The sequence below is a fragment of the Vigna umbellata genome, chromosome 9 (genome assembly GCF_029865625.1).
Source record: "Vigna umbellata cultivar VRB3 chromosome 9, Vumbellata_1.0, whole genome shotgun sequence".
In the NCBI taxonomy this organism is placed as follows: Eukaryota; Viridiplantae; Streptophyta; class Magnoliopsida; order Fabales; family Fabaceae; genus Vigna; species Vigna umbellata.
The window spans coordinates 28,491,852-28,515,320 of NC_142173.1; the positions used below are offsets into that span (position 1 = coordinate 28,491,852).

The 23,469-nt window shown below is 32.8% G+C and overlaps 1 protein-coding gene across 4 annotated transcripts; it reads left to right on the forward strand.

The window, feature by feature from the left end:
* Positions 1 to 13,102: 13,102 nt before the first annotated feature.
* Positions 13,103 to 21,773, forward strand: LOC148193147 (uncharacterized). Of its 4 annotated transcripts, none has more exons than XR_015782148.1 (16): positions 13,105 to 13,327; positions 15,460 to 15,543; positions 16,080 to 16,163; positions 17,302 to 17,503; positions 17,672 to 17,769; positions 18,531 to 18,617; positions 18,705 to 18,843; positions 19,034 to 19,279; positions 19,653 to 19,792; positions 19,892 to 20,086; positions 20,234 to 20,324; positions 20,417 to 20,540; positions 20,800 to 20,910; positions 21,006 to 21,105; positions 21,298 to 21,428; positions 21,526 to 21,773. XR_015782148.1 is itself a non-coding variant. In XM_088098692.1 (16 exons), exons 5-16 carry the CDS (start codon positions 17,405 to 17,407, stop codon positions 21,338 to 21,340), a joined length of 1,473 nt encoding a protein of 490 aa, XP_087954818.1. In that variant the 5' UTR covers positions 13,105 to 13,327; positions 15,460 to 15,543; positions 16,080 to 16,163; positions 17,086 to 17,146; positions 17,302 to 17,404; the 3' UTR covers positions 21,341 to 21,773. The 4 variants fall into 4 exon arrangements, 3 of the variants coding, with proteins under 3 accessions (XP_087954817.1, XP_087954818.1, XP_087954816.1); XM_088098692.1 differs by adding an exon at positions 17,086 to 17,146 and having other exon boundaries at positions 21,298 to 21,773; XM_088098691.1 differs by having other exon boundaries at positions 13,103 to 13,327; positions 20,417 to 20,531; positions 21,298 to 21,773.
* The last annotated feature ends 1,696 nt before the right edge of the window (positions 21,774 to 23,469 follow it).

The window sequence follows — 23,469 nt, forward strand, 5'->3', positions numbered from 1 at the left end:
TGAAGTAATGTAGGTTGATGATTAGAAGAGAATGGAAGAAAGAGGATGGCTAATGAAGAAGGTTGCACTAGCTATGTGTATCTCGCGTGTGACGAAACTGGAAGAAGGTAATAGTAGTGGTGAATGGGCTCTAGTTTGGGGGTGCTGGAATTAAACTGGAAATGTGGAAGATGAAGGGGATAAATAATGTCCTTTGTTTGTGAATGGGTTGGAGGTTGAAGTGATGACATGATGGATTAAAGAGCTCGATCCCTGTCTCTTCTTGTTACTATTTTTGCTTTTGTGTAGGGATTAGATGACAAACTCAAACAAGTATAGAAAGGAAAATGGTATGGGGACATTGGATGGAAGGAAACAAAGTGTTTTTCTTTCAACCATGTAACAACACTAAAGCATATTTTCATAATGAACATTCAACACATAAAACAATGTTATACTAACACAAATTTGATTATGTTTATACAAGTTCTTAGATGTAATGCATATCTCTTGCGATCCTCCTTCAACACAGAGCTACTCCTATAACTCTCCAAATAGCTTCAGTGCTCTTTCTATGTTCTTTTTGTTCGCGCTCTCTTTTCTAGATGTGTATTTTGAATGTGTTTTTTCATGAACTTGGTATATTGTGTGTCGGAAAATGTTTCTTTAACAACTATATTTTTCGAACTTTTTGACAACACCATGTGGCGTTGTTTCATTGATTGGTTTTAAAAGGTTTTTCTAAAAAGGTGGAATTTGTTTAGAAGGGCAATTTTTGAAAGAATTTGGATAGAAACTCCTTTTGGCAGTTTTTTTTTTCAGATTCACTCTTTTTCGTAGCTTGGTTTTCTCAACTCTCTCTCCACCATTGAAGCTTCCATCTCTCTCCACCATTGAAGCATCCATCTCTCTCCACCGTTTTGGTCTTCTTCGTTCCTTGCTTTTCTTCACTCTCTATCCACCATTGAAATGTTGTTTCTCTCTCTTCTTTGAGTTTCAGTTCGACGCTTCTTACTTCGTTTCTTGGGTCATTTGATCACTGTCGAGGATTTTGTCTCCCTCTTTACCCATTTCCCCTTTTTTGATGGTATGACCGTGGGCTCGTTGGCGGTATATATCCCCCGTTCTGGAATTTTGTTGATTTTGGCGTGCATTGTTGTTGGCGACATTTTTTGTGGTTGTGTAAGTCTTTGGCTTTTGTCTTCTATTGTGGTTGGCAGTATTTATCCCAAGGTTTGGGCTTTTTCGCACACACCGTCGAGGTTGGTATCACCAAGGTTTGGGCTTTTCCGCACACAACATTGATTCATTACCAAACTTCACATTACAAGTTATGGAAACCATCAACCATCACCAACAAGGGTCCTTCATTCATAAAATCTTAAAAACACACTCATAACAAACAAAAAAACAATCATGGGGAGCGCGATTGCCACACTTGGGTAGCATAGATTAACCTGGTAATCGATTACCGCCTTTCTGTAAGCGATTACAAGTGCATGTCTCTAGTGTGTATGGTGTAGGACCTAACCTGCGTTGCTAAGACCACCCACGATGGGTCTTCCCTACACAGAACACTTACCAAACTTCACACTACAAGTTGTGGAAACAATCAACCATGACCAACAAGGGTCCTCCATTGACAATATCTTAAAAAGACACTCATAACAAACAAAAAACAATAATGGGGAGCGCAGTTGCCACATTTGGGTAGCGTAGATCAACTTTCAGTACAAAACTGTAATTTTACCCTGGTAATCGATTACAGCCTCTTTGCAAGCGATTACAAGTGCATGTGTCCAGTGTGTATGGTGCAGGAACATGTTAGGTCATTGAATTGTTGAGAAAAAATGTCGTTTAGGTGCTTTCATGTAAGTTAGATGAGCTCCATATGCATCTCTGGCCAATTTCTGACCTGGTAATGGATTACAAGAGTCTTGTAATCGATTACTAGAGAAAAAATGGTCATTTGTACAAAAACTTCAACTATACTCCCCACCTGGATGAACAACACTTCCCAACTCTGTTTTTCTGACCTTTGCTACTTGTTTTGTTCTTAACTTTCTCCACCGAACTCCAAATGACTTGATTCTTGTTTTGTTGGAATCTAGACTCAAAGATCTTTCAAATGACTTCCAACTCATAATTTTTAGACCACTCTACTAGGTGCAGTTAATTTCACAAAAACAAAGTTTTTCTAAGCTTTCTAAATGAGTTTACTTTCAAGTTATTGTTTCATGTTTGTTATTTTAGATGGATGAGTGAGTTTAATGGTCATGAGTGGTCTTTAGTGCACCAATGAACATGTTAAGTCATTGAATTGTTGAGAAAAAAATGTCATTTAGGTGCTTTCATGTAAGTTAGATGAGCTCCATAAGCACTTTTGGCCAATTTCTGCCCTGGTAATCGATTACAGGAGTCTTGTAATCGATTAACAGAGGAAAAATGATCATTTCTACAGAAACTTCAACTATACTCCCCACCTGGATGAACAACACTTCCTAACTCTATTTTTATGACCTTTGCTACTTGTTTTGTTCTTAAATTTCTCCACCGAACTCCAAATGACTTGATTCTTATTTTGTTGGAATCTAGACTTAAAGAGCTTTCAAATGACTGCTAACTCATAATTTTTAGACCACTCTACTAGGTGAAGTTAATTTTCCAAAAACAACATTTTTCTAAGCTTCTTAAATGAGTTTCATTTCAAGTTATTGTTTCATGTTTGTTATTTCAGATGGGTGAGTGACTTTAACGATCATGAGTGGTGTTTAGCGCACCAAAGAACATGTTAGGTCATTGAATTGTTGAGAAAAAATGTCATTTAGGTGCTTTCATGTAAGTTAGATGAGCTCCATATGCATCTCTGGCCATTTTCTGCCCTTGTAATCGATTACATGGGTCTTGTAATCGATTAACAGAGGAAAAATGTTCATTTGTACAGAAACTTCAACTATACTCCCCAGCTGGATGAACAACACTCCCCAACTCTATTTTTCTGACCTTTGTTGCTTGTTTTGCTCTTAACTTTCTCCATAGAACTCCAAACGAGTTGGTTCTTGTTTTGTTGACATCTAGACTCAAAGAGCTTTCGAATGACTGCAAACTCCTAATTTATGGACAACTGTACTAGGTGCAATTAATTTTCCAAAAACAATGTTTTTCTAAGCTTCCTAAATGAGTTTCATTTCAAGTTATTGTTTCATGTTTGTTATTTTAGATGTGTGAGTGAGTTTAACAGTCATGAGTGGTGTTTAGTGCACCAATGTATGATGAACTTTTATGTACATTTTCTAATACTGTTATGTACTTTTTAATTTCAAAACTTGTGGTTTGATGAACTATTGTTACGTTTTCCTATTAATTTCAAAAATGGTCATTTCTACAGAAACTTCAACTATACTTCCCACCTAGATGAACAACACTTCCCAACTCTATTGTTATGACCTTTGCTACTTGTTTTGTTCGTAACTTTCTCCACCGAACTCCAAATGACTTGATTCTTATTTTGGTAGAATCTAGACTCAAAGAGCTTTCAAATGACTGCTAACTCATAATTTTTAGGCCACTCTACTAGGTGCAATTAATTTTCCAAAACCAACATTTTTCTAAGCTTCCTAAATGAGTTTCATTTCAAGTTATTGTTTCATGTTTGTTATTTTAGATGGGTGAGTGAGTTTAACGATCATGAGTGGTGTTTAGCGCACCAATGAACATGTTAGGTCATTGAATTGTTGAGAAAAAATGTCGTTTAGGTGCTTTCATGTAAGTTAGATGAGCTCCATATGCATCTCTGGCCAATTTCTGACCTGGTAATCGATTACAAGAGTCTTGTAATCGATTACTAGAGAAAAAATGGTCATTTGTACAAAAACTTCAACTATACTCCCCACCTGGATGAACAACACTTCCCAACTCTGTTTTTCTGACCTTTGCTACTTGTTTTGTTCTTAACTTTCTCCACCGAACTCCAAATGACTTGATTCTTGTTTTGTTGGAATCTAGACTCAAAGATCTTTCAAATGACTTCCAACTCATAATTTTTAGACCACTCTACTAGGTGCAGTTAATTTCACAAAAACAAAGTTTTTCTAAGCTTTCTAAATGAGTTTACTTTCAAGTTATTGTTTCATGTTTGTTATTTTAGATGGATGAGTGAGTTTAATGGTCATGAGTGGTCTTTAGTGCACCAATGAACATGTTAAGTCATTGAATTGTTGAGAAAAAAATGTCATTTAGGTGCTTTCATGTAAGTTAGATGAGCTCCACAAGCACTTTTGGCCAATTTCTGCCCTGGTAATCGATTACAGGAGTCTTGTAATCGATTAACAGAGGAAAAATGGTCATTTCTACAGAAACTTCAACTATACTCCCCACCTGGATGAACAACACTTCCTAACTCTATTTTTATGACCTTTGCTACTTGTTTTGTTCTTAAATTTCTCCACCGAACTCCAAATGACTTGATTCTTATTTTGGTAGAATCTAGACTCAAAGAGCTTTCAAATGACTGCTAACTCATAATTTTTAGGCCACTCTACTAGGTGCAATTAATTTTCCAAAACCAACATTTTTCTAAGCTTCCTAAATGAGTTTCATTTCAAGTTATTGTTTCATGTTTGTTATTTTAGATGGGTGAGTGAGTTTAACGATCATGAGTGGTGTTTAGCGCACCAATGAACATGTTAGGTCATTGAATTTTTGAGAAAAAAATGTCATTTAGGTGCTTTCATGTAAGTTAGATGAGCTCCATATGCATCTCTGGCCATTTTCTGCCCTTGTAATCGATTACATGGGTCTTGTAATCGATTAACAGAGGAAAAATGGTCATTTGTACAGAAACTTCAACTATACTCCCCAGCTGGATGAACAACACTCCCCAACTCTATTTTTCTGACCTTTGTTGCTTGTTTTGCTCTTAACTTTCTCCATAGAACTCCGAACGGGTTGGTTCTGGTTTTGTTGACATCTAGACTCAAAGAGCTTTCGAATGACTGCAAACTCCTAATTTATGGACAACTGTACTAGGTGCAATTAATTTTTCAAAAATAACGTTTTCCTAAGCTTCCTAAATGAGTTTCATGTCAAGTTATTGTTTCATGTTTGTTATTTTAGATGTGTGAGTGAGTTTAACAGTCATGAGTGGTGTTTAGTGCACCAATGTATGATGAACTGTTGTGTACGTTTTCTAATATTGTTATGTACTTTTTAATTTCAAAACTTGTGGTTTGATGAACTGTTGTTACGTTTTCCTATTAATGTATGCGGTTTTTAATATTGTTATAATTTTTCGTTACTCAATACCCTTCATTATTCCTTTTTTATTTGTTTAATATTGAAGTATTCCAATAATGATCCATCCAGAAAACCTTCAAAACACAGTCAAAAGAACTCCAAAATAACCTTGGGGGGTGCTTAAGCCAGGCCTGGGTAGTTCTTGTCAAATTTTAGTACAAAAGGAGATTTTTTCCCTGGTAAGCGATTACAGGGTTCTAGTAATCGATTTCAAGTGCATATGTCTTGTGTCAATGGTGCAGGACCTCACTTGTCAACCTATAAACACCCTTAGTGAATCTTCCCTTCACATAGGGGTGACAGAACTGGACATTTGTTATAACAATCACAAAGGATGAATCTTAAATAATACTACAAAAGGACAACTGAAATGAATATAAAAATCGCAATTGCATTAACCAATGTCTTTATTAACATTTAATAAAATTTTTCTTATACATTTACAACTATCCATACTTTAACATATACCAATACTGCACTAATCACAAATTACATAAATCAATCAAGTTTGGGACTATATCTTGTGTATGGAGTTCTACTTTTGTACAGAGTTCTACAAATTCACTCAAAATTTCATTCAAAGCAGCAACACACCTGGTTTTCAATGAATGACGAACAAACAACTGCAAAAAAAATATTTTTGGTTACAAATAACCAACAAAAACCACAAAAATGATCACCAAAAGCCAAAAGCATAAGCCCAAGCCTAAAATACAAATACGAAAAAGGAAAAAAGTACATACCTTGTTTGAAGAACCTATGTTAGTGGACGAACCCATTGCACATAAAAAGCTCAGAACTTTGACACAATCGACGCCAAAGGAGACACTTTGAACAAACCAACGACGGAGATCGGTCGTCGAAATCACGAACTCGACAAGGAAAGAGAGACTTCGAACGGGACAACAACGACGGAGATTGCTGAGCATCGAGAGAGATTGTTGAACGTCGAGAGAGAAATGAACAAAATGGAGAGAAAAGTTCAAATGAAACTGAAAACCCTAAAATTGAGAGATGAGAGAGTGTTGAACGAAGAATGGTACTTTTGGAATAATGAAATCTGAAACCCTGATCCTTTTTCAAATCAGATCTCTTTTAAAAATTAATATTCAAAATGGCCTAATACAACGCTGACACGTTGTCAAAATGTTATCAAATTTGCATTGTGAAAATATCACAATCCTTGTGTGTCACTCTAATAAAAACAAGGTGAGATTTTGTCTGTGAAAACAAGTTGGTCTCTTGCCCTCTGTTCGATCACTTCTTCTGTCGCATTTCCCCTTCAACCTCTAGTCGTGTAAAGAAGGAAGTTTACTTGTCATTCAGCCATCCTATACAAGCAAGGGGACACAACACGTTTTCGCCTCTCGTATACAAAAAATGACAACCCCAACTGGTGCATGACTAACCACATTTTGAATCCTGTCAAATGGTATCTTCATTAGGGAGGATTTTGAGAGGGTATGAAAAGAGAAAATGTGGGTGTGAGAATGTGGAATGTGGAATGTGCAGGACTAATGGCTCCTGAAAAAAAGGGGTATAAAAAAAAACTAAATAGACCTAATAATAAAAAATAAAAGTAAAAGGTAAAAAAATATGGATGGTGAAGATAATAAAAATGATTTGGACAAAAAAATATAAAAATAATTTTTTTACCTCTTTTATTTCCTATCTTTTTTAAAAATTTTGGAAATAAAATTTATTCATCGGAACGAAACTGTTGACAATGTTAAAAATGTGTCATTCTATACTTATTTTAATGCGTTTTCATATAATTTATAATAAACAAAGTCTTTTTTTTTTTCAATTATGTAACCAATATTTTAGTAGGTGTGATAAAGAAAATGAATTGGATAAGTGTAACATCCCAAAAATACAGTAATAAACTATATAATAGAATAATCACATTAATAATAATCCAGATCAGTCATACACTAGAGTCGAGCGTACGCTCATGGCCGAACGGCCTTACAGAAAAAGTTACAAATTTAAACCGTACAAGATAAGCAAACCTGACCGAACGGTTTACAAAAGAAAATACCGAACGACCATTCTTAACAAAAGGGAAGGTGATCGAACGACCACCTTACTATAACTAGACTATTGACCGAACGTCCTACTCTTCGATCTTGACTTCGATTTCTTCCAAATTTTCTTCTTCCAGCGCCTCTTCCAGCAGCTCGTCTCCTTCTGCTCACATCCACACGGATGATCATTGCAATGACAAGGACGGACGTACAAAACCAGACACGACAGGAAACGCAGGGTAAGCTTATGTAATTTAATTCATGCATAAACATACATTTCAAATAATCCAACACCAGATAAATTTCAACGTACGTATCATACAAAGCCTATCACTAGACTGACTGTCCGGACTGTATGAAATCTGTGTAGCTACAGGCGTTCGTGCACCTGGGTGATGTAGTAACTGGAATACTCTCATCAGCTGCCACCCGAGGTTGGTCCTATTTGTCCAAAGTACCCCTAAGGACTAGAACCTCCTGCCGTTCCCACACATGACCTACCCTCCTCTACGTGAGGACAAGTACTCACGGAACATCAGGATGAACCGCCAGCATTAGCATGCCCACAATCATACTTTACCAATTCCAATATTCATCCATGAGTCATTCCTCCTTGGAACGCTCGTTCAAATCCACATCATTTCATTCATATCACATTCTCTTCCTATTTCATTCATAATCATTCTCGATTTCATCTTTCATTATCACTTTTCTCAAATTCATATTTCATTGCCAATAAGTTAAATTTCATCTTTGTTCAAAGATTCTTATGGATACTCGATACCGAACGTTCAATCCTTACTCAAAATGAGGACGAACACTTGGAACGAGACAGAGAAGTCTCCTGTTCCAGAATAGAATAATACAGAGGTGACCACTATTGGTTTGAGAAAGAAATCGAATATAATCATATATAACGGAAACGACTTAGAACGATCGTTAATTACAAAGTGAGTCAATTTAGATGAACTGACCCTTGAGAGTTCTAACCGGACACAGAAAGAACTAGGCCAAATACTAAGGCTCTAGGCCGGAATCAAATGGACGTATACACTTCAAGACTTTCGGAGAAGAATAATTAGAAGGATTCACCTGAAGAAACCGAACGCTTATGAATATTTAGCTTATTTGAATTTACATCAAGAAATCCAAATGTCAGTCAATGACCGAGCACGGTATAGAAGAAAATTCTATTGAAGTTAGACGAACACTATTTTCCATCAAGATAGAGTATACAAGAAACGAGTACGAGCGCTTGGTGTAAGACCGAGCACTACTCAGTATGAGCGCTTGGTGTAAGACCGAGCACCACTCAGTACGAGCGCTTGGTGTAAGACCGAGCACTAATGAACTTATAATAAAAGACTCGATAAATATAGTCAGATACTATTGAAGTAGTGTTTACGAACAACGAAAATATACCATTACATATATATATAAATTTAAGTTATCACAGGATACTCAAATACAATTGTGCTTAGCTGAACGCTCAAGCATAGTATTACCACACGAGGACGCTCGTCCTCAACTAGGATTCTCTCCAAATGAAAGAATCTCATTTCAACTATGTTTACCAGAAGAACCAAACGATCAATGACCGTTCAGTAACGAACGTACACTTTCATATTAGAAATTTCATATTCAAAATTCATTTATATTTGTCTCATTTCTTAACATATAATTTCATATCTTTATACATTCATATCATAATCAACTTTCATACTTTATACAATTCATATCATATAAGGTTCATATCTTTCATACATTATACATAACTCAGCCATATTTCATTTCCACTCATTAAATAAACGAACGTTCATGCAATCCAATCATATCAATCATCATGCATCAAAGTCATTCAGTCAACTAACGAATGTTCATATAGTACAATAGCATACAAATTAAATTAAATAAGTTTCCCTTACCTCTAAGCGTGATCGAACATTCTCAGACGCAGAAATAAAATTTCACAACTACAGGTTCTTCTACCGTCAACGCTCGACAATTCCAACTACACCAAGTGACAACCCGACACTATCAGAACCACTCATTTTAGGAATGGTGATTAACACACGAACCCAGAACTGAATTTGCATGTTTAGGAAAACGAACAACAGAGCGAAAAGAAGGACTTACCAGCCCAGCTTCACAAACCGAACGGTTTATCTAGAAGCTCTTGACGCCGGAAGTGCTTCTATGGTGCCGAAATAGTTATGGGAGAAGAGAAAGTGAGTGTTTTCTTAGAGAGAAGATGAAGAGGATGTAAAGAGAAGGAGGAGAGAATGGGGTTCTTCAGAAATTTTGAAAAGAGGGTGCATGTAGAGAGTGGGGTAGGTTTTTCTGAAAATCCAAGTTTTGCTTCACACTTCAAAACGGACGTCCCCTCATCTGTCGACACCTGCTTTCCACTGACTGATTTCCGGGTCTCCTTCGCTTGACACCTGGCGTTCGTCATCTGAGTGTCGAGCCTTCCTCTTGACACGAGAATTCCACTAACGACACGTGCTTGGATTTTACTGGTTCTGACAATAAGTTTTAATTCAAATTATAATAGATTGGATTGAATAATTGATTGATTTAAGCCCATTAAAATATTCCGTAAACAATTATTTATTCATTATCATCAATTTATAAAATAAATCCAAATTATTTATCAATATTTTTTCATATATATTCAATTTATCCAAAAATTAGTATTATCGTAAGATAAGAAACAAATATTTAGTTTATTTATTTAATCAAAGTAATTAAATTGATTGATTTTAATTAAAAATAATTGTATAGTAGGTACTCAATCGCGGTAACTCAAATTGGTCGGGTCAGCTTAGTAAAATTTATTCACTCAACACCAAAATACTTATTAGATATGCATTTATATGTGCATAAGTTAATTGTGTTATTAACATAGAAGACTAAAATGTTTTATTTGCAATATAAATTTAATTTATCGTATGACGAAATATAAATAGTTTATGAACTTATTTATAAGTTATTTCAAACATATACGCTACGTTAAGTTATCACTAGAAGATAAATTACTATGAAGTCAATGTTCTAAAACTAAACCTCAAAAGAAAGTAATGTCAAGTCCAACTATAATATCTAATATAATGTATGATTTCTTCTTAAAACTAATTATATTTATGGCATTAACTAACATATGTGTAGGTTGTACTCTAAAACTTCATGATATATTATTACATTGACATAGTAATTTCTCTTTTCATAATATTGTAATGTAAATATTTGATATAACTTGTGTATGGTATATAATATAGATAGAGCGGTTGATCCGTTACGATCAATCGGTCCACTAGCTTCATCAACAATGACCGATCGGTCCATCCGCAAATGTTGGACCATAATTGGACCAACATTTAAGTTATTATTAGGCCAATAGTCCAGCAGACGATAAAATAATCAAATATATCTAATTATAGATATTGATAACTGATTAGAGATATTATTGATAAGTTGCTTATGAGTAACCAACCGAATCTAAAGGTAATTTTGTTTTTATTTTATTGAATCTCTGCTAGTTTAGGATCCATGAGACACTTATAAATATAAGGTCAATGTCAAAAGCCAGGTATGTTCTACTTACGTTCGACTCACACTCTACTAGATCCAAAAACTCAACAGTGATAAACAATTCACTGAACATTCAATCGTGAGCATAAGCTCTTTCAACACACGCCTAACTTGAGCGTTAGAGCGCCTTTTGCAGGTACCTCCCCCTTCGGTCAAGAGTATAGCCGAGCGAAGCAGGTGATGACCGAACGGAGTAGTCAACAACCGAGCAGTCCAGACGATCCAGACATTCAGAAGCAAGAAAGACATGTCACAAAGGTTAGTCTCTCGATCCTGCACAAATTCCTACCAAAACAAGTTGTAAACAATTCATAAATTATTATTGATCAATTCCACAAATGCTAGTTTATTTTAAAATGAATTTTTTATATGGTTTCAAAACCAAATTTTCATATTGAGTGAATAAATTTTGATGTAAATAAATATTATATTTACGAAGTGGAATGTACCGTATGAAGATGATATTTATAGACTTTCTTAATCTTTTATGTATCATGTGAGTTTCCTTCTGTCATTTCCTTGGTACTTGTCCCCATGAATCAATGATAATGTGTCTCCAAATGATACCTAAGTTAAGATGATGCATCATATAAGAATTGGTCTTATATAAAAAAAGAGCCTAAATCATTTACATATACTATATGATTGTGAATATTATGAGTCCTTACAGGACTCTGATGGACACAATGATCCATTTACTTTTGAAGCATATTATGCTAAACTAAATAATAACATCTTTTAAAATATGATAAATTAGTTTATGACCGAGTAATAAAGGTTGACTTGTAATTGAGTAATTTAGTTTGTATTTAGAATACAAATCTTCTGGTGACTTGAAAACGTGTGAAGGACTTTTAGTAAAATAATTATAGTTGACCTTTCTACTATCGAAAAAACCGAAAGTTGATGATGTCTTATACTACAAAACAAAATTAAAGAAAAACAAAAAAGTTTTACATCTTTATTAATAACAGACAAATATTTTCGTGTTAAGTGAATAAATTTCACCATAAATATTTATAGGACAAGAAAATATTTAAAATAAATTAAACCTTTTAGTATATTTTAGTTTGTTAATTGAAGAAACTTCTAAAATAAGTTAATGCGAAGTTATACGAAAAATGTTGTGAAGTCCCATATCACCTAATCCAAATCCAGGTAACAAAGTTCTGTGCTACAACTTATATATTTGTTGATCAATTCCAGAAATATTAATTTATTTTAAAATGAATTTTTATATGGTTTTAAATCCAACAATCAAATATCCAATTTAAATTCCCATATTGAGCGAATAAATTTTGCTATAAATGTTTATAAGAAAAAAAAGTATTTAGAATGAATTAAGCTTCTCAAAATAAATAAAAATATATTATTTTAGTTATTAGTTGATAACACTTCTATAAAAATTAATTGCACAAGTTATAGGAAAAATACTCAATCCTGCATCACTGGAGTCAATATCAACTTATATATAAGGATCAATTCCACAAATGCTATTTTATTTAGTCACCTATTAATACATTCAAAAATTAATGTATTTTATCATCACATGATTAAAAAAGATTAATACACATTAATAATGAAACTCAAACGAACAAAATAACTAATAAAATGTATTTCATTCAGAAAGTACACATAAAAAAGAATGTTGAATACTAAAAAAAAATATAAACATATATTGTAAAGAAATTATTTAAATATATTTTTAAATCAAAAATATTTTTAACATACAAAATAGTGATATTTGTTTCTGCCTTTAATATTTTTAATATTTTTAATATTTTTTAGTTTTGGGGAAGTATGGGAAACTTAATTTTTAATTTTTCTTCCAATACTATAAATTAGATTTTATTTATCTCGGAGAGTTATTTTGGGTTTAAATTTTTTAATGTTTTTAGATAAATCTTTTAAAAAATATGAAATAGATAAATTCTAAATGTATTATAAAATATTAGCAAAAACATAGGTACTGTCAGCAATTATATAGACATATTTTTTAAATATTTATAAATTATTTAAATATTAAAAATAGTAATTAAAAGGATAAAATTGATAACTATAAATTATTTAAATATATATAACAGTTTTCAATTAAAATATTGGTTTATAATTTTCAATTTTAAAAATTTATGTAAAACAATAACATATATCATTTGTATTCATTATGATACTTTCAGTATAATTATGGAAACCTGTTATCAAATATATAATAAAGTTCTGATGACAATTCTATGAAAGAAGAAACAAGGAAAGCTGAAGCTATTGACAGAGCAACTCTGCAATGTCCGATGAAGCGACTGTCCCCTTCGGCGGGTTCTTTATTCTTCACCATTCAACTCGCTCCCGACTCAGCGCTGAACTCGGTCACTGCTTGTTCATCTGGGTTTCATATTTGTGCCACATGGTGGCGCAATCGGTTCGGCTTGGTTTCTATGGTATTTGTTTTCTCTTATTGGAAACCATATTTCTGTTCCTCTTTTCTCAACATATGAACTGGATCAAACCATACCTAAGATTAGTTTGGAAGAAGTGATTTACTCTTAGGGTTTAGATTAACTCAGTCAAGTTCATAAGATCATGTTTTCTTTCTCAACTCAGAATAGTTCAAAAAATTTGTAAGAAATTGTAGTATTTTTTCTTACATTTTGAGCATGGACATAAAAGTTTTAGTTTAATAATAATGGTATAATAATAGTAATTATGAAAGGTCTATTGATCTGACCTAATAGGTGTTATTTGTAATTTATGAAAATAGTTTACAATTTAAATGAGCTAAATTTGATACTGTAAAGACAACTTATACAAGGGTGTTTCCATTTCTGGTAAAAATATTATTTTTTGGAAATTAGAGTGTTTGCATTTGTGTAAATGTTTGAAACAATTTATAAGTAGGTTAATAACCTATTTTCAGTTTATGTACTCATATGAGTTATGAAGACAACTTACACTTAAACTTACATCCAAAGTGCAACACTTTATTTTTAATTTATTTTCAATAATAGAAATAACTTGTTGCAAATGCTTGCATCATAAACACCTATAAGCACTTTGGTGGTGTTTGAATAAAATTCGCTCTTAAATATTTAAATGGAAGAAAACTGCTAAAAGTAATTGAGTTTCTCCAATAAAGTCTAGTTGCAAACTTCACTTGTTGACAAAGTTAAATCAAAAGACTGATGTAAAAGCTAACAGCACAAGTTATAAGAGAAGTGTTTAAAGTCCCACATTGCATACATCAAGTCTTTCAGTGCAACTTATATCTATGTGGAGCAACTTCTTTGGTTAATACGAATCTGTTTTAAGATGGAATATTACTTACTCTAGTAGGATTGCCCAGTTTAGCATAGACATTCCTCTGAGGGGATGTGTGTTGTAAAGTCCCATATTGTCTGCTACCGTGGTTAGTTGTCCTTAAATAAAACTTTTTTAGGTTTCAAAACCAGCTAAATATTGTTTTTGAAAGTCTGATTCAAAGGAAGCAGTAGTTTAAAAGAATGAGTAATGATGCTTTGACACAAATTTTTTCCATTCATTTGACACTCTCCTTCTTTACTTTTTACTCTTTCTTTTCTTTCTTAAAAGTACAAAAATCCACTCTTTTATGACCATTTTATGCATGTCATGTGTGTCAAATGAATGTAAGTGTGTCATCCTACCATTATTATAAATGAATTCACACATTTAGGAGAAGCCAATGGAACACCTAATGTGTTGTGTAAATGTGGTTTGGATATGGAAATTTCTTTAATTTTTTTTACCAGATTTTCTTTCTTTAGCTTTATCAGCTAATACTGTTGGCATTACTTTCTTTTGAAATAGCTAGTGTACTTCTGGGACATTGAAGTAGATAGAATGTGTTCATGGTAAGACATTTGACAATGGGTACTGAAACAAATCTTTGATTGTTAGAAAGTTGAAGAAGATCTTCTTGTAATCCTTCATATTCTTGTAGAAGATTACTCCAAATAGCTTTTATTCTTTCTTGTTAGACTGCTTATGTGCATCTCTGGTTTGTTGATATGTGTTGGACACATCAGAAAAGGAAATTAATGTAAGTGTCTTAGGGATAACATGTAATATTTTTCCTTTTATGTGTTATATTATTGCTATTTACAATTTTAAATTAAAGCACGTAAAAATATTCATCTTCTTTTAATAAAATCTTACCAGAAAGTAAATCCTTCCCATAAACAGAGTGTTGGATGCTGGATAATACTTATTGATAAAAACAAATTATATACATTAGTGACATGCTGTTTTTGTATTATAGAAGGTTAGATAATATAAATTCATTAAGCTTTTTAGTTGATTTAGCAAGTTCCAAAGCATTTGTTCAAACAAGAGGATATGTGGTTTAACTCTGTAGTTACTTCAAAACTTAATCATGAATGTTATTATCAAAATGTAGTGTAAATGTCATCTAGTATGTTTAAACAGACTAGACTATTTGAGTCCTAACAGTTGTTTCATGTTTCTCTTGGTGCATTGATGTTTTGATTGAATGATCGTGTGGGTCAAGTACTCTTCGTATTGTTTATTTCCTGTCATTGTGCCATCTTTTTTGCAGTATGCAAAACTCATGCCAGCATGCTTCACATATTCAAATGCTCAAAGCTTGTGGGAAACATGTGCAACTCCAATTCTTAAACAGGTAATCTCATTGTAGATTAATTCTTACCGTCATTGTTGGTTTCAATTTAAATTACTCATAATGTGTTATCTAAAATGGTCACATTTGGATGTATAGTCTAAACGGCTCAGTGGTTGAATTGTCTGTTACGCACGAGTCAAACCGATATGAAATATCGATTAACCTTAGTTGCAGGATTTTAACAAGATTAAACATATTTGTTAATTATTTCTGCCACATTATCTTTTTTATTGTGGACTAATATATTGGTTAAACAAAACTTGTAGTACAGAGTTCATTTTTGTGTAGTGTCCATGGATCATGCCAAAATTTTCAACGACATATAGGTGTACATACCAAGCAAATAGTTCATCCCTATAAATGGTCATTTTATGCATTCAATATCAAGTTCATCCATACTTTTCAATTTGTTTTGTTTTCTATTAACATTAGTTCGAGTTTTCCCTCTAATCATTCCATTCTATCCACTGCTTGTGTGTCGAACCTAGGTGGCTTTGAACATTAAATCTATCATGTGTTGTCCTGTGCTTTTACAGGTGAAGAGTGATTTTACCAGATATTGCTATGGAGATGAGCAGCATTTGGATGAGACATGAAAACAAATATTCTTATATGACCATGTATGTTATTTGAATTTGTGAATAGTCAATTAGGTGCTTTTATTTTTTGTATATTATTACTCCATTTTCATACTTTTAGGAAGTACATAAAACATACAAGTAACATTTATTTTTCTCTGTTCTCTGCTTGTGTTTGAAATGAAACACAACACAGTACTTGAACCAATTTCCTACTTAAATTTGGGGTGATTTGGTTCTGAACATGGTCAAAACTGAATCCTTCTTAATACATAATGATATATTTTTCATTAATCAACCATAAAATAAACTTAAACTATTAGGGGATTGCATGTGAATCTTTTTTCATACTACAGACTCTTAACAATCTTCATCCACACTGGCAGGATTAGCTAGACCATTAGATTGCCACTGCATGAACTTGTTGATAATGGAATTTAAACATTCTTCTAAAGTAGCCTGTGATATGTTCTTCAGTTTTGAGACATCATTTTGTCTGTCTTGCTTCACTGTTGAGGAATACGAATAGAAGTTCTCCTGTTCTACAATTGATCCTTGTCGAAGTATGATTGTCAAATTTGCATTAGTTAACCAATCAATTGTACTATTACTCATTAGTAATTTTTCTAATTTTAATTTAAACAAAAAATTAGTAAATTAGTAGAATAGGATGCATAACTTATTTTGCTGGTTCATCTCTTCCCTTGTGCACACACTATCACCTCTCTCTGTATTGTTAGCTCTTTTAATCACGTTATGTTCCCTGGTCTTTTTTTATTCATTTGTTACTATTTATTTAATTTAAAAGTCCATTTATGTTCATTTGGAGGTATATCATGGACTTTACCTCATCTTAAGCTTATAACTTCTATTCTTATCCTTAGCATTTATACCTCTTTTTCAAGCTTCTTTTTGTGTTGTCTCAGCATTTGAGATTCTACTAAATACTTTTGTATTGTCTCAGGCTTTTTTGGGATCACAGTCTGTGTTGGTTTTGGAATCTAAAGCTATGGCTAATTTCCATTGTAATCCACTTGGCATTTAGTAGACTACTTTTAGTAAATTAGAATAACATCTTCAGAAAATTGTTCAGATTTAGCTTTAATACATTTATAGGTTGATAAAAAAAATCAATATATTCATTGCCGCAATTAATAAAGTTTTTTTTAACTATATATAGAGAGAGACGGAAGGACACTCTCAAAATTCCAAACCAGCCGTCCTTCCTTTGCTACTCCCTTCAACTCAGCATTCAAAGAGAGAATTCCTTTCTCCTACTCAAAATGGACGTGAGATTATCTTCTGCTCAGACTAAGAACTCCGAGGATGTTGTGGCCAGTCCTCCCCTTCAAATTGGGGGAAGTGGAAAATCTTGTCATCAAGTATTTTATTAATTCTTCTCTTTTTTACTTATGTGATGTCTAATTTTTCATGTTGCATGTTGGAGTGTGGTGATTTTTTTTATTACTCTTTGTTGTTCAGTTTGTTTCTTGATTTTGTGGTACATTTGGATGATAACACATTTGTTTTGTTGGTTTTCAACTGTGAAGTGCCGGCAAAAGAAGGAGAATTTTGCTGCAACCTGCAAGAACTTAAAGAAAGCGAAGAATTGTCCGATTAAGTACTGCCACAAGTGCCTCTTGACTAGGTCAGTTCAGCATTAGAAACCTTGGGTTTTTTTTTTTTTTTTTAGATGTTTGTATTTTTCATAGAAGTGTGATATGCTTGGCACCACTGGTGAGGAAGAAATCTCAAGTAGGTTACTGCTATATTCCTTCCTATCATATGCAGCATAGCAAAGATATATATGAAGATATGAGAACAGTGGAAGGGCATAGAGGAGCTCAAGGTCTTGTTTTTGGCCATGTTTATGGGAAAGCCTTTTTTAATTTGCAACACCATCCAAAGATCCATTGTTTTGCATGAGTATACAAAGAAATATCAAAAATATCTTGTCTTGTACCAGGTCGCTGGTATCCCTCATGAGATACTATATCTTGTGAGAACAGGGTAGGACCATGAAACAGTTGTTGTCTATAGTGGTTCTGCGTACCTTGAGTAAGATTGTTTATTATGCTGGATACCTGTGGCCTTGTACAGAAAAAAGACAACACATTTAAGTGGTTTTTGTGTGTTTCAACTATAGTTGCAAAGCAATGGAATTTGGGACACACGTCCAATGCAAGGAACAACTTAAATTTTCCTAAAAACTATGACTAATATTGTTTTTGTAAATGTGAAATGTTCCAAATTTGGGGTCCAAACATTCTATACATTTAGAAGGAATTAGGCTCTGATTGTCAGCTGAGATATCCTTGGCACAAAATGAAAGAATCGGAAGTATAACAATACAATACTTGTATATATGTATATGTTTTCTCCAATGACGATTTTCCTGTGGTAAATTAGGTATGGAGAGAATGCTGAAGAGGTTGAACAGTTGGCTAATTGGACATGTCCGAAGTGTCGAGGCATTTGCAACTGTAGTCTTTGCCAGTGGGTTTCTTTTTGATGTTTTCTATTTGCTTTTTGAGTTGGTAGTGTATCCATGAGTTCATTCTGATAAAGGAGTTATGTTTGTAGAAAGCGACGAGGTGAACAGCCTACTGGTCCCCTGTATCGTAGTGCCAAGGAATCTGGCTTTAAGTCAGTTGCAGAAATGCTTGCAATGAAGAAGAATTTAGAAACATCAAATCCATTAAATGAGGGTAATCTGATAAAGGTATGCTATTTTTCTACCTGTCCCCTTTGCTAATTCTCTTGTGGTTGACAGATTTGGTTGAAAAGGATCCCTTGTTTAACTGTGCGAATTCATGATAAGTTAATGATGATATGAGTGAATGTGTTTATATTTCAATTTATGATAAACTTTTCATGAGATGGTTCGTGTTCTTTTTTGTTATTTCTTGCAGGAGCCTGAAGTATTTCTCTCAGGGGAACTTGGAAATGAAAATTTTTCAGATGCAAATGTCACTGCAGTTTGCACCAAAGATGATGGTGGTGAGAATTTTGGAATGAACTTAGAGAGCAAAGCAATTGCAGAGGAAATTCTTTTGCCACCGGGCATGGAGTTAAAAGAAATATTTGGCATCGAGTTACCACCCAAAGAGGTTGGGAATGCATTGCAGATTTTAGAGTTTTGCAGAGTGTTTGGAAAGGTATGGTTTCGTGTTAACAAATTTTCCTGATGGTTTTTCTAATTAATTGCATTTAATAGTTCACTGATTGAATAATCACGATCGGCAAATTCCTTTAATGCTATAAGGGGATGTTACCAAATTGGAACTAATTATTTCTGTCAATATCACGCAACTTGAAAGTCAAATTTTAGATGATTTTGCAGTTGGTCATTTAATTGAACGTTTTGACCATGAATGATATTCCCTTCTGTTACATTAAATTATATACCCTAGAAAAAATGGTATTATTGTTCAAGCTTAGTTCTTGCTTTATAGTTATGATGTTGCAACCATTCATAATATATTAATCAAGTGTTTCTTCACTGTTATTCCTGTGTGTAATTTTAATCAGGCTCTTGATCTCGAGGAAGGAGAAGCTAAAGCCATTTTTAAAGAATTGATCAGTGAAGAAAGTATGGATGAACATAATTCCTCACTGATTCAATTTCACATTAGATTGTTGGAATTGATTGTAAGCAATTCGAAAAAAGAGTGAGTTATCCCTTACAACTCTTATTTGGAGTTTTCTCAGTGATTAAATTTTTTTGAGATGCTTGAATTAAAGTTTCCATATGGATTATTTTGGTGTAGGTCTCCATCCTTCTCAACCAAGAATGAAACTAATTCATGGTTGAAACATTTAGAGGATTTGATTATGCAATCATATCATCTAAATGATTTCCCTGTGGATTGGTTTCAAGAAGGCATCAGTGGATACTATAAATTGGATTTGTGTAAAAAGTTTAAACTGATGACTCTTCTTTGTGACGAAGCTTTGAACACTCAGTAAGTACTGTTAAAAAATATTCCTTTTTGTGTATTCTTCTTTTGTTTTATTACTTTCACCACTTCATCTTTCTTTTCTTTTTTTTTTCTTACTTTTGTTGTCTTAATATCAATTAAAGTGGTGGGAAACTTGCTTAATATGTCCAGAAAACTAAGGAGTTATATTCAGGACGAAAATTCAAGGCATGCAAAAGTAGCGAAAGAAACAAAACTTAAGATTGCTGCAGCTAAAGAAAAGGTAATATAAAACAAGGTCTTATGATGCTCTTTGTATATGGATTATCCTTGCTGTTACAGTTCATAATAATTCTGTGTGTATGATATGTACAGATAAAGTGTCTTGCACAAAAGTTGCAGAATGAGAATGCCAAAGTGTCCTCCATTCCAGGGGAGGAGCATGAGGTTGACGAAGCACACATTGAGATGTTAAGGTTAAAGAGCACAGGTGAAAAATGTATGTCATGATTAATTGTTTCTTAATAGATGTTAAGGTTAAACATCTAGGTAGGTCTTGGTTTAATAAAGAAATAAATGTTGTTAATGCCGTAAAAACAGAAAACAGAGTCTGTGTAGGTAATTTTGTTTCTTAAATAAATTAACGCTCTGAACTAGGTCAAAATGGAAAGTTTGGATACATATAGTTGTTTTATATGTTACTAGTTTTAATGTTTATGCTATTGTAAGGGTTGACAATTGTTTTTCTTATGTTAAAGACAAAAGTGGATGTGATGCTACGAGAATCAATCCAGAGTTTGTGGACAACAATGGGATGACATTTTGGAAGTTACAAAGTTACAATGACGAATCGGTTCTTCTGCTGCAAGGTAATTCTCAAAATTTATGAGCTCAATTTGTCTGATTGATGATACCATTTTGACTAGGGAATTAGCAAGTTTTCTAAAAGAAAGCATCAATGCAGATATGAAGATACAAGATGAAACTGCTACTTTACCTGAAGAAAGCTGGTTTGTTTACGGTCTTCCAGAGAAGGACGAGATTGATAAATATATATCTTCAAGGTGAGTTGTTTTCTTAAACTTGAGTGAATTGTTGTTGTGATTTCAGATACTTTACATCATATTTGAAATTGAATTGCTTATATTTTGTCAATGAACATGAAGCTGAATTTTTAATGTCCTATTTGGATGTTTTTATTTGTAGACTAAGCCACAGCTATTGAATCACATGTTTCTTTTCTACCTTGGTTGCAGGGCTAAAAGACTTAAGAGTCTCAATTCTCAAAAAAGTTTGTAGGAGTTTATGTTTAATGTTAATTGTTCTTAATAGCATAATGCTGGCAAAAACCCTCATTCCATATGGGTCTTCTTTCAGTGGAGTAATGGTATTGTATTAATGATGAGACTCTTGTAAATTTATCTACTAATAATAATATTTTGTTAAGATTCTTTTTGACATGATATCATTTTTTATTTTTGTAGGTTTCGGTGGAAATCTCCTTTGTTTTTGGACTCAAGGGACCTTCATTACTGTAATCATTGTATATAATTTTTTTGTATTTGATTTTAGTGGAATACGAAATGAAATGATTTTTTTTGTAATTTAATTACTATTTACAGTTGTATTTTTTTTATTTAACTAGTTAGATGTACAATGATATATTCATTGAAAAGTGATCATGTATTCTGAATATTTCTAATAGTAACAATAAGAAGAATTCTAGATATTTTGTCTTGATCAAATGTTAGCAATATACGACTTAGTGTTACTATTTTCCATAACCATATAATCCATTATTAGAAGTATGTAGCAATATACCTTTTTTATGATTTTTATTTTAAATAAGTGAGTTCAAATATAAGCAAATTTAATAAAATAGATCTCTTCTGTTAGAAATTTATCATATACTTCATTTTTAATATAAGCACTGTGTCTCCGATCATTTAAGGAAAAAAAATAGTGGATACATAATTTAAAAGAATTGAAATGTTCATATTTATGTTTTATTACATCTTTGGACAGTTATGAGCAAAGCTGTCTGCAATATCAGGTGGAAGCACTGTGTCTCCGATCACAGCAGGTTTATCTTTTCAATGAATCTTGTTTTTGTTGAAACGTTTTCTTTTTGCCTCTTTTTTGAACCAATGAGCTCAACAGGGACCATGGGCTATCAAACAATTTTGCTTGATATTTGTATTTCTGCAGAATGATTAGCTTTTCAATAAATATTGATTTCTTTGAAAACTGTTTTTCTTTGCCTCTTTTCTGAACCAATAGGATGAATATGAAAGAAAGGTAGTAGACGAAACCTCTCTGCAATTTCTAGGGTTTTTTCTATTGCCAACTGTATTCATCTTTTTCAATAGCATCTTTTTTTCATTGAAAACTGCATTTTTTCTGAACCAATAAAAGAACAACCAATTTACTGCTCTGCGTTTATAATAAAACTTCAATGGCATCTTTTTCTTTGAAAACTGTATTTTTTTCTGAACCAATAATAAAAAAGAACAACCAATTTACTGCTGTGTTTCTACTTTAAATGTGCATATCGATATTGCTTCCTTCTATAAATTAATATTAATTCTCGTAAATGTAATAATAGAAGAAATTGATTCAATAATTCAAGACAACCATTTTAATTAATATACAAAAACTAAGTTTCAAAAGTAATTGATTCAATAATTATTACTCTTTCAAAACTAGTTGTAATATGAGTTTAAGCAAGAATTATCATCCATTGCATTACATAATAATCACATCATATGAGTTGGCTTGTTTATTACTTGTGAAAGGAGCAAAATTACATAACATTCTTGAGAAAAACTACAACTAGTTGCCAATGATGTCTAACTGTTGGGTACAAACAAAGTCTCACATCGGATAAAATAGGAGATGAACATGGATTTATATACACATAACATATCTCTGTTGATAAGAGGTTTTCTGGAGTGGTATCAAAAGCAAATCCGTGAGGGCTTGGTCCTCACAAATTTCAAACTTGTACAATTATTTTGTCTCTTTTTAAATTTCTCCTTTCCACTTACACTTTGCATATTTTTTAACAGAAAGAATTTTCAACTAAACTCTCACAAGTCATTTAAATGATGTCGGCCAAGCATGCCATGAACAAAGTTCCTTCATCTTTTTAAATTTTTTTAAATAAAAGGTTTAATGTCTTCATAAGTCCCTATTTTTGTCCAGAATTTCAAATAGGACCCTTTCTTTTTTGACGTCTCAATTGAGTCTTTATTTTTGTAAAATTTGAGCAATTAAAGGTCTGCCGTTAAATTAAGCAAACAACCGTTTAAGGGTTGATTACGTGGCATGGTCAAACTTCAAGTTAATGAAACGTGGAATTATAAATTAATTTTGTATTAAAAGTTATGAATGCATGATGGTGTAATAAGCTTTTTGAAAGGGCAAAG

Excerpts from the sequence above, each read along its gene's own strand:
- LOC148193147 (XM_088098690.1), top strand. The coding sequence starts at position 16,108 with ATGGAGATGAGCAGCATTTGGATGAGACATGAAAACAAATATTCTTAT. Across the intron at positions 20,325-20,416 it reads TTGCTGCAGCTAAAGAAAAG|ATAAAGTGTCTTGCACAAAA; the intron begins GTAATATAAAAC and ends TGATATGTACAG. Across the intron at positions 20,911-21,005 it reads ATCGGTTCTTCTGCTGCAAG|ATATGAAGATACAAGATGAA; the intron begins GTAATTCTCAAA and ends GCATCAATGCAG.